Genomic DNA, 12,270 nt, shown 5'->3' with positions numbered 1-12,270 from the left:
GGGAGATAAATCTGGATTACCAATGGCTAGGCGCAGCAGGTGAGACGCCAACCAATCAATAAAAACCTAATTAAATATCCAATCCAGGGAGCGCGATAGCCAATGAGATGTCCGCACTACTGTCCAATCCAAGCGAGACACAGGTAGCTATAGTCCCAATCAGGATAAAGGCGGGGGTTATAATGTTTTATCATTGGTGAACAAAATTATGCAGATTAACCAATCAGCAGGTGGCCTTGGTCTCATTCTTAGCCAATCAGATGTTTGGATGGTGGTGGCTAAGGGGTCTAAGGGGTGAGGGGGCAAGCTGGCAATTTTGAGTTAAAATGGCTTCCTCGCCCCTCCCCCAACCCAAGCAGGGCAAATGCCTTTCACTCAATGGGGGTAGTTCTCAAAGAGCAGCCTTATGAGATATGAGGCCATGAGTACAAGAGAGGCCCAGAATTACCTCAGCTGGTAGTCCTATTGACAGAAAATGAGGGAATAGGGGCATTTAGCTCAGCCCCCGCCCCATTGATAGGGAATGCGGGGACTAGGACCAGAGTTAACTCACCCCCAGACTCACTGACAGAAAACAGGGGAATGGGGGGTTGAGTTACCTCACCCCCATCCCACAGACAGAAACAGGGGTTTGGGGATCAGGACCAGAGTTAATTCACCCCCAGTTCCATTGGTAGAAAATGGGACCTGAGGGAATGAATCCAGGAGTTGCCTCCTTCATGGGTCCTGTTGACAGATAATGGATCTAGTGGCCAGGGGCTCTGGCTTGCTTCCCTGGGTGGTCCTGTTGCCAAAAAATGGGGAGACAACAGAAGGAAATGGGGCTGTGAGTTTTCTCTCCCTGGACCTGAAAAAAAGAGAAGGGGAGTGGAGGCCTCTTGCCCTACTGTCAAAATTGAGGGCTCGGGAAACTATGGCAAAAGTTACCTTCCCTCTCCAGGCCCAGAAAAGGAAGCTGGGTTAACTGGGGAATGAGCGTCTGTTTCCACTGTCAGAAAAGAGGTTGGAGAATTGGGACATGCGTTGCCCCTTCCTCTGCTGCCCAAAATGTGTCGGAGACAAGAGTAGAGAAGAAAATGAGTTGTTTTGGGGGGAAGCTGGGGTAGCTTCTACAACTCATGGCTTGCAAGTGGTGGAGACTCCCCATAAGTGCAGGGTCACAACCAGCCCTTACTTGTGAGGAAGACTGGTGAAGATAGTGCAGCTGGGAAACCTGGGGAGTGAATATGAGAGCAGTCATGGTGGTGTGCTGCACAGCTTCATTTTGATCTGAGAGTACAGTCACACACACTAAACTGCTGTGGGAACTCGTGAATTAATATCATGCCAAGGAACCACCCTTTGAAACAAGAGTCTGCTAGCAGCAAGCAGGGCAGACTAGAAGCGTGGGAGGTATGTGTCAGTGGGAACAAGTAGTTAGAGCTGAAATATGCCACTCAGACTGCGGGGTGATTTTAATTTATCTATTATTTATTTTTCTGCAGAAAGATGGTTGATTGACAAATTCCTACATGTACTGAAACTACCCATTTTATCAGTATTTGGCAACATGGAGAATACGGAATTCCTCTTTATGATCAGACACAGTGGACTATAATTACATCCACATCTACTTTATAGCTTTGCAAGTAATGATAATTTCCTGAGTGGCACTAAAAAAGGAAATGTGAGCAGTAAGGGATTTAGTACTGTCACTTTAACGGAGAACAGGGTGCTGCTGCCATCATGTGCCAGCAATGCCCCTCTGCTATGTACATTGGCCAAAAAGGACAGTCTCTACGCAAAAGCCAGTCGGAGAGCATTTCAATCTCTCTGGACACTCAATAACAGATTTAAAAGTGGCTATTCTTCAACAAAAAAACTTCAAAAACAGTCTTCAACGAGAAAGTCTGGAGCTGGAATTAATTTGCAAACTGGACACCATCAAATTAGGCCTGAATAAAGACTGGGAGTGGCTGGGTCACTACAAAAAGTAATTTTCCCTCTGTTGATATTCACCCCTTCTTGTCAACTGTTGGGAATGGGCCGCATCCACCCTGATTGAATGGCCTCGTTAGCACTGACCTCCCCACTTGGTAAAGCAACTCCCATCTTTTCATGTGCTGTATATTTATACCTGCCGACTGTATTTTTCACTCCATGCATCCGGTGAAGTGGGTTATAGCCTACGAAAACTTATGCCCAGATAAATTTGTTCGTCTCTAAGGTGCCACAAGGACTCCTCATTTTTTTCTTCTGTATTTGTGCACGTTAAACACCACTCACTTGGAAGTCCTGGGTAGGGAGAAGAATACAAAGGGTATGTGTTACATCAAAAGAGGTGTATGTACTGGAAGCATTTGCACAAGGAAACTTGTGAAGAGAAAATTTCAGGAATGGTAAGGTCACTCAAGTTAAAAGCTGCAAAGAAAATGGGCCTGTGCATGTAACGTTTCTTACTAGACTGTGGAGGAAGTCGGAAACCTAGCTAAGCCAGCCCAGATAAGAGCAGAGCGGTTTTTGGTTTATTTTTGTTGTTGTTTGATGGCAGCCAAATAATGTATGGATTCGTTCAGATCTACCCCTGGATCATGTTCAACTAAATCTTTTAAATATTTTATTTAGGGACAGGAGAACTACTCCTTTCTCTTTACAGCTATAATGTAACTAGTTTCAGGTGGAGATTATGATCCTGCCCAATTAATTTAAACAGTGGATCCCCCGCTTGGCTTTCCAAGAGAAAAGGTAGCAATTGTAGATAACAGGCACTCTCTATTGAGAGTAGATGTTTACTACAAAAGTTAGGTCTTCAAAAGTCTGAATTAAGGAAGTGTGAAGGATTTTCCTTTCGCCACTAGAAAAGGAGTACTTTTGGCACCTTAGAGACTAACCAATTTATTTGAGCATAATGCATCCGATGAAGTGAGCTGTAGCTCACAAAAGCTTATGCTCAAATAAATTGGTTAGTCTCTAAGGTGCCACAAGTACTCCTTTTCTTTTTGCGAATACAGACTAACACGGCTGCTACGCTGAAACCTTTTGCCACTGAAAGCCAAACAGATCCTGTTCTTCCAGAAATAATTAAAATGTTTTCCAGTCAAAGACTAGTCAGTTTATATTTACAGTGTGACAAGCAGTGAAGCCTCTCTTGGACATCATTTAGTACTAGAGGTACTTCAATGAGAATGTTTAGTGGAAAGGAAACTAGCAATTTTAAATCAGTAAATGATACAATAAGTGCTCCTATTCCTTATCAAGCACCTCTGAGCAGGCTTGGACACAATGGGGTTCTCACAGTAATCCAATATTCAACAGGAAAATATTAATGTTTTAGAAGTATCAAGTAATCCTCAGTATCCCTGTAAGAGGGCCTTCATCATAATTCAGCCAAGCATTATTCACAGTGTACAGATGGGAAGACTGTAGCACAGCACTTTAGGGATTTGTCCCTATCTCTAAGAAGCTAGGACTAGAACCCAATATGGGTCAACCTATAGTTCTCTGCTCTAACCTCTAAAATATGCATTGTCCTTTAATTTGAAAGCTCTGGTCATTATTATATTAATCTACCTCTGTTTAAAGTTTGGTTTGAAGGGATCTGTGTAGTGCTCATGGAGGCAGCCTATCTGTGAAAGGTTTTCAATCACTTTTTCAGGCTCCGCTATGTTTCATTTGGCAGATTCACCTAAAGTGCAGAGTGAATAAGTATCTTGGCAATAAATTCTAGCACATAAGTGTGAACTGACCCACAGCTAGGGTGACCATATTTCCCTATGCTGAATATTGGACATGTGGTAAAACTACTTGTATTCAAGCAAGTTCAATGGCAAATAATCAGAATTATGCAGTACAAATGTTCAAATTAACAACAAGTTGACTGAGCCCCTGTTAAAAAGAAATTCTGCGTAGCTGGATTCTTTTTATTTACCTTCGTATCTTTAAGGCTTTAGGGATCACACAGGGAGAGGTGACACACACACTTCCATACACCTCTCTCGGACAGGGGGGTGTGACCGACCGACCCAGCCCTTCCTGCCTTGTGCTCTCGTCCCTCCATGCCTTGCTTGGCCCCTGGGATGGACCCAACTCTCCTGGTGCCGCATCTTCCCATGGCAAGATGTGGAGGGACACACTGGGTCATGTATCCCCTGCCCCCCTGATTTCTGTCAGGGTTCACACCAGAATGTGGACAGCAGCAGCCTTTTGTCACTGTGCGGGAGAGAAAGGACAGGAGCTGCTTCCAGCTGAGGGGCGGGGTTGGAGGCAGTCATCTCATCTCTTCCTCTTCTGCAGAGCTCATCTCTTCCACTCCTCTCTCCCCCCCCTACCCCCGCAGGTTTGAAGCAGCTTGTCCCTTCCTGCCTGCACAGCCTCGAAAGGCAGCTAACATCTCCAGGTTACTGCTGGCCACCGACATAACCCAGCCACCTCCTGTCCGCCCCCTGACCCCCAGCTACTGCACGGGCAGGAAGGGGTTAAGTCCTAAGGATGCACTGTGCACCAGAGCCCAGGGAACCTGACTGCAGGGGCTTCAGCAAACCGGGCCAGAGATATGGCTCAGCAGGGAGGGTGCCTAGGGGACGGAGCAGCCCTGTTCTCTGGGGGCGGGGGGGGAGTGTATGTGAAGAGGGTGTAAGCCCCTGCCTGGGGGGCTGCTATGGAGCCTGCAGGTTTGGGGGTGCGAACAGGCTGGAAATCGCTTCCCCCTCCCACTCCAGAGCTCAGCTGAGGGGTAGAGGGGCTTTCCCCATGCCAGAGCTGTCTGGGGTTTTGGCACATGCTGGGCTTGGCTCCTCCTGGCCAGTGCCCTGGGCTGAAGGGTGTTGGGCTTTTCCGGGGCACTGGCCCAGCCAGAGGCAGTGGCAGAAGGAAGCCTGCCAGCCAGGCTGTTGGTGAACTGAGCGCTCCGACCAAGGGCTGGTTCTCCGCACAGCACTGGGAGTGGGACACGCCCTGCCGGGGGGAGATATAAAAAAGCTGGATGAGGTGAAGGGGCAAAGCAGGGAGAGGACTGCCAGAGGGAGAATATGTAAAGGGCCGATGAGTGGGCAGCAGAGGTGACGCGTAACGGGCCACTGCCTGATCGCACTCACCAGCCACTGCAGCTCATAGCAAGTGCCAGCTGGAAATGAGACGGGGAGGTGGGGCCCTGCTAGCCGAGAGCTGGCACACAGCAGGGGCTGCACTGATGAACCAGCAGGGGGAGCAGCATCTTCACCCCACCACCAACCTTGCACACCCACCCCCGTTGTCAGCCACTGGACTCCCCCACTCACTGCTGGTGGGTGGGCGACTGGCAAGCAGGGATCTGGCAGAAGCAAGGACATCTGGTCACCCTACCCATAGCTCAAACCAAGAGCACAGAACAGGAGCCTCTCCACCATTTCTTGTGAAAATAACAGCATTCAGGCCTCTCCCCCTATATTCTTAAATCCACTACTCTTTCCCTCTTCCAAAGCTTTAGCGTGCAGCACCTGCAAGCCCCCCCCCCCCTTTTTTTTTATAAGGAAGATAAGAAATTGCTACACTGAAGCAGTTCGGTGGCTTATTCTGTCTGGTGTCGTGCAGAACCAACTATTTCAGAGGTTGCCCCTAGACAATTAACCTATCCATAGATGAAGTTTCTTCTTAACCTCTGCTAGTGTTTGGATTACAGACTGAAGCATGGTGGTGATCTGTCTCATTTAACTGTCAATGTTCTTATCCATATGAAGGTTTAATTCTTTGAATATATCTAAGCTTTTCACCTCACTGTTAGCGTGTGACAGTGTGTTCCACACATCAGAAATGTTCTGTTTAAAGAAACTATTTCTTTCTACAAATGCGATATTCTACCAAAAGCTGTGGAAGCACACGGCTGTTCTGGTTCAACATAGTTGCTTCATGGCTTGAAAATGAAAGTTTTAATGTGCTGTAGTTGCCTACTGAAAGGAGCCTACACTTTTCTACAGGTCTCAGCGGACAGACATTTTTAAGTCTTTCAAAAGTATTCTGCAAATCTTTACTTTTGTCTTTCAGACCTAGTTCTCAGACACCTTTTAATGTGTGCAGTATACAAATCCACACAGACCATGAGGTTAATTGTTGAGTTTCTTTCTTTAACACAGAATTCTCCTTTAGATGAGGTCACCTTTGAATGGGAAAATCCTGGCAGATGAAGCATATGGATTATCAGCCATTGCAGAAAGTACATAAAGTGGATCATAGAATGGTCAAGAAATCAAATCTAAGTGCTTGTCTATATATGGAAGTTTGGCATTTCTATACCAGTATAACTAGAGTGATATAATAATACTGGAACATTTTCCCATGTTGACAAGCCCTAAGAATTTACTTGCTATCAGTTCTTAACACACTGATTCTAGAAATAAGCCACTGTTTGCCTGCATATTATAAGTGGATTCTCTCTCAAAAGAACTGTTCAGAATAACATACAGGTTGGCATCTAAATCAGAAGTTACAAGAGCCTTTATCATAATTCAGGATCCACTAGGTGGAATTAGAAACCAAAACCATATATGATGAAGGAAAGATTTATTTGACTTGCATTTAATACCACATCCAAAACAGATATAAAAGTTTTAGCTGGGGGAATGAGGGGTGGGAGAGCAAGATTCAGATGAATCTTTACACATCAGGAAATAAAGGTAAAAGAAAAAAGCAACAGGCACAAGGTTACATTCTTTAGTTTCAGGTCTGGCAGAGGAATGTCCCACTGAAAACAGTTAAGGGAAAGCAGAATTTCATATCCTCTCTCCTTTGCCATGAATGTGTGGGTCATGCTCATCTTCAAAGCCATTCTGAACTCTAATATTTTGAAGCAGGTTTTTCTCTTCTTTAATTTCATACATTTGTGATTGAAAAAAATATTTGCCTGACAGACCTGTTTAGAACATATCTGTACTGCATTTAAACACCAATGGCTGGCCATTGTCTGCTGACTCGGGCTTGCAGCACTCAGGTTTTGGGGCTATTTAACTGGGTTGTAGACATTCGGGCTTAGCCTCCAGCCCAGGCTCTGGGACTCTTACAGCACCATAGCCTGAGCCTGAGTCAGCTGACATGGGCCATGTGGGTGTTTAATTGCCGTGTAGACATACTCTAGTCCAGTGGTTCTCAAACTTAATTGCACCGCGACCCCCTTCTGACAACAAAAATTACTACATGACCCCAGGAGGGGGGACTGAAGCCTGAGCCCTGCAACCCATGGCACTGGGGCTTGGGCTTTGGCCCCAGGCCCCAGCAAATCTAACACCAGCCCTAGCAACCCCATTAAAATGAGGTCGGGACCCCCCCCAGTTTGAGAATCACTGCTCTAGTCTATTCTCTAAATGTATTAGAATAGTGCACGGGCCCATTAACCACTTAGTGAAGCTCATCACAACTCCCACTCCAGATTAACTGAAGTCAAATTTCAGTTTAAGAAGGAAATATAATCATGCATGTTTGGAGTGCTGAGTTTAAGCATCAGGTTTTTATTTTTATAATGCTCAAGTCATGTTTTTTAAAAAATTCCCTCAAGGCTAAAACCTTGTTCATTTTAGCCCAGATTGATGTATTTAAGAGATGTTATAACCCCTTGAAAATAAGGGTTTGTTATAAAAAATGCTAACACCACTTATCTCTAGAGCAGGGGTGGGCAAACTTTTTGGCCCGAGTGCCACATATGGGTATGGAAATTGTATGGTGGGCCATGAATGCTCATGAAATTGGGGGTGGGGGGTGGGAGTGGGTGAGGGCTCTGGCTAGAGGTGTGGGCTTTGGGGTGCAGGAGGGTGGGACCAAGGGGTTCGGAGGGCGGGAGGGGGATCACTGCTGGGGCATGAGAGGAGGTCAGGGGTGCAGGCTCCAGGCAGCACTTACCTCAAGCAGCTCCTGGAACTAGCGGCATGTCACCCCTCTGGCTCCTAAACAGAGGCGCAGCCAGGCATCTCTGTATACTACCCCGTCTGCAGGCACTGCCCCTGCAGCACCCATTGGCCCTGTTTGCTGGCCAACGGGAGCTGCGGGGGTGGAGGCAGCATGCGGAGCGGAGCTGCGTAGAGCAAGCCCCTGACCCTGTTTCCTGGCAGGAGCTCGAGGGCCAGATTAAAATGTCTGAAGGGCCGGATGCAGCCCCCGAGCTGTAGTTTGCCCACCCCTGCTCTAGAGTCTAACCAAATATGTCTCACTTGCTATTAACACTAAAGTATCTTTTGCTCTAAATACAAAGTGCTGGGAAATATTTTCTGTTAGAGAGATCTCTCACTAAGCTGGAGGGTAGAAGGTTGTTTATTCATAACCCTCATGCCTGCCTCCCCATCACAAAACTGAATCCCTTAGGAACTCTCCATATAGGCGTGTAGTAAGGCGGGTGCTTCATCTGTTGGACTTTCACACACACACAGCATATGGTGAAATTTCACAAACACAAAAGAATGTACTAGTGCAAAAGTAGATTCTATGGCAACTAGCTCAGTTGTGCATTTACATATAGAGCGCTGTGACACTCCACAAAATATTTTAAATATAAAAACAGACAGGTCCTTAAGGTCTTGCAACTTGAGAAGTGATACAAATCACATTATCTTTCTTTTGGACCCAAATCTGCACTGCACTGAGGTCAATAAGAGCATCCCTGAATCCCTTCAGAGGTTTATATCCAAAGCAGCATACCATTTCTATCTACAGACTGTAGATCAGCATTGGTTACTCCAGGAAGAATATCTCCTTTGGATTTAACTATTTTGAACAAATATTCTTGAGGCTACTATCTCCTCATAGGTTGCACCAGGTTTGTTTTGTTCTGGGAGGCTTTTTGGTGGGGGGATGGAATGCGGTTTTGTTTTGTTTTTTTAAAGATCTACCTCCCCTTTTAGAGCAAGAGGCAGCTCATATCAGTAGGCCTAGACTTTGTTGTGTGCATGGAACAGGTCAGTTTTGGGGAGGGGGGGGGAGAAGAGAAGAGAAACAAAAATAAATACTATTACATCGAGTTGCATTACCAGCCACAATCACCCTTGAAGAGGAATTCTTTGCCTTCATCAAAAGGACATCACATCAGATTATGAGTAGGGGAGTAAAGGAGTCATCTCCTATCCCCCACCTTCTCTCGACTGATTAGGAATTAATTTTTCCTAGCTTAAGAAGGACCGTACAAGTATAGGGTTGTGCTTTATAAAAAACACCCCCCACCCCCACCAGTTTTAGTGTCCTCTCCAGTGAGGATTTGAAAGTCAGAGCTAATATTCTTACCCATGTACCAGATGGGTTGCTTCTGATCCACTCATCTTCATTCAGGTAAAGACACTCAAAGCAGCAAATACACAGACAACAAAAACTCTAAAAACCTAAAGCGAATAGCATCAATTATTTAGAATTACAATTATCCTTCCTTATTCTATTTGTCTTCACATTCATTAGCATCTTTTCAGCTACTACAAAGCTGCTGGAGTTCATCTTTCATCCAAAATAGCCATGCAAGGGCACAAAATAAAACGTTTTTTTTGGTCAAAGTAACTTGCTTTCAGAATTCAACCCACATTTTAATTCTGATCAATATGGGTAGGAAAGGTTGCCAGCATCCTCTGTTTTTCTAACTGTTGTTTGGCTCCTGCCAGCGTGCTTGGAAGAGCTTTCCTGGTGTCAATTGCCATCTCTCAAATCAACAGCCCTTGTTTCATTAAGCCCAAGGTATGCCTTTACTAATGTCTACAGCTGTGCTGCTGTATTGTAGATGGCTTTCCACACTGAAAGAAGAGGTTTTTGTGTTGATGTAGTTAGTGCATCTCTTTAAGAGATGGGAGCTAGGTCAACTGAAGAATTCTAGCTGCATCTATAGCGTGGGTTAGCTTGACCTCACTACATTGCACTGGGCACAACATTTTTCACAGCCTGAGAGATGTAGCTAGGTCAGTCTAATTTTTAGGTGCAGACCAGGCCTCACTAAGGTTTGTTGCTTTTCACTTTCTCATGCCTAAACAATTGTCTTTGTATATTATGTTTGTTAGGTCTTTGGGGCACACCGTTTTGTTTTTTTTCTTGCACTTGTGGAGTATCATGATCATAACGCTACATGCGTATTACACTTGGCTTTTTGCAAGAGTCTGGGAACTCCGTATCTCCTCATTTCATATCCTCTCTCATATTCTTTTTTGCTTATTTTCTGTCTGCTTTTACTATCAGAAACTGTGTCACAGATGTCTTTGCAGAAGAACCTCTCTGACTATAGCCCAGGAAATAGAGAGGACTGGAACAATTCACAACTTTCTCAGTTCACTCACTCCAACTTCTATAAGATCTTTGTATTCTCATCATTTGCAAAACACAGCCAGACAAGGCTCATAAAGCTCCTGAACGAAAAGGAGCCAATCTTTCCCTGGGGCAGAACTGGAAAAGCCGATCACACTAAAAGCTGAACCCTATTTGCATCAATACTCTTGTTATGGTGTCTGCTTTTCCACTCTTGGATATGTCCTCTCTTTGAGGCCACTATCTTTGACTTGAACTAAACCTAGGCAAACCAAGAGATGTGTGGTAGTCTCCTGAGACTTCTCTTGTGGCTTTACAGTAGGAGGTGGCAGTATATTCAAAGCATCATCCGCAACCCTTCTCAGCAAGAACTGTGGGAGTCCCAAACGCAAGTTACTTGAATGCTGCTAAACTAACGTCCAACCCCTGCATCACCAGCAGGAGCCACATTTTAACCTCAATCATAAGGCTTCCGACAGTTAATGGTCAACAATTTCACTCCAGCAGGAGAGCACTTCTGAATGTCTGTCTTTAGAACATGTATATATCCATTCCATAGAGAACTGTAAAAACCACTACATTGTTTAATGTGGTGAAACTAGAGATTTAAGAGCTTCTCTCCAGCAGCTTCAACCAGAATCCCAGCTCTTTAAATAACTGCACCATGTAATACCTTCTGCATTTCATATCTAAACTCCTACTCTGCTCATTTTACAAGTAATGGCAGCAGGTGCCATCTTACACATCCTTCCTCCACCTGTGTATTTCATACCCTGTGATACCCATCCAGTGACAGAGACTGATTATTATTGGCTAATTCTGAAATACAGCAAGGCACTCTGATGTATATTGGAGGAAATATTTATGCATGTATAATCAGGATACAAGTCCAACCCCTTCCTACAACCACCATTCTCAGGATGCCTATTATAGGCTGCAATGGTATCTCAATGAGACCCCCAGTGAAAGGGTCTAGTTTACAAAAGCAACAACACATAGGGATGAAGGACAAACTCCCTTCCAGCGTCTGTCATTACAAAATCTGCATTTTACTTCCATTCTTTAGTCTTCAGTGCTTTACAGAAGCATGTTTCCTCCCCACAGGAAACAATTATTTCTCTTCCTCTCCATCATATCTGAAAGTAGCGTTGTATACCATAAAATTTATACGTTAAAATCAGCAGTAATGTCCAGAGAGACATGGCAGAGAAGTCACTTTTAAAAATACCTTCTCAATCAAAGAGGAGGTAAGCGCCAAGGCGAGAACCTGTCACCATTTTACCTACCCACCTACTCCCTGCAAGTATCAGGGATCTGCTCCCGGAGAACACATAGTGGAGGGAAGGTTCTTGTCTGCTGCCCCTTGTAATGTGGGAGGGTAGGATCTTGGGCCCAGGCAGTTTATGTCACAATTAAAGAAATTTTTTAAAAAACAGAAGATGTGGTATAGACAACAGGAGGTTCAAATCATAAGCCTGTGCGTGGTCCTGGAGCTATTCCAGCCAACACTACTGGCCACAAAAAGTAGTAGTTCTGGGCAGGTCCAGTGATGTCAGGGGATGAAATAGTTTTGTTGCCACTGATTACCACAACAGGTGGTGTAGCTACCTCTTAGAAAAAGGTCTCTTAAGAAAATGGATTTTCTCCCCTAATTCAATATTAGTTGAGCTCATCCAAGGGTCCATTTTCACTGGACAGTGTCCCATTCATTTCTGGGGTCGTCTCACTACCCAAATATCCCAGGAGGATCTCACTGCGCCGCCGTGACAGCTGCAGAATGTCTTCTGCCAGCAACTGCACTGTTGTGTATCTCACATTGTCCAGGTCAAACATGTCCTTCAAATATTGCACTATCTGGTGCTGCAAAAAGAGGGGGAATGTTTATAGTAAGGAGATGTGCCCCCACCATACCCAAAGTCAAGCTGATACATGTCAGTTGCCTAACCCTAAGAGAGTATATTCCATATGGGATTCTGCAAGTTTCCCCATCAGACACACAAAAGGTCTATTTCAGACTGTACCAACTCTCTTGCTAAAGCAACCCTGTCAGTTTCCTGTGAG

The 12,270-nt window shown here is 45.0% G+C and overlaps 1 protein-coding gene across 6 annotated transcripts in view; it reads right to left on the bottom strand.

Annotated features, from left to right (window-relative positions):
• Positions 1-6,496: 6,496 nt before the first annotated feature.
• The window catches only part of MIGA2 (mitoguardin 2), a 30,647-nt gene continuing 24,873 nt past the window's right edge, over positions 6,497-12,270 (bottom strand). For all 6 annotated transcript variants that reach the window (XM_075120277.1, XM_048823290.2, XM_075120279.1 and 3 more), the window contains one exon: positions 6,497-12,069. In XM_075120277.1, the coding sequence (XP_074976378.1) occupies positions 11,869-12,069 (201 nt within the window). In that variant the 3' untranslated portion in view covers positions 6,497-11,868. The remainder of the gene's footprint in view (positions 12,070-12,270) is intronic.

The sequence above is a fragment of the Caretta caretta genome, chromosome 16 (assembly GCF_965140235.1).
Source record: "Caretta caretta isolate rCarCar2 chromosome 16, rCarCar1.hap1, whole genome shotgun sequence".
NCBI lineage: Eukaryota > Metazoa > Chordata > Testudines > Cheloniidae > Caretta > Caretta caretta.
This window is presented reverse-complemented; position numbering and strand designations above follow the sequence as displayed.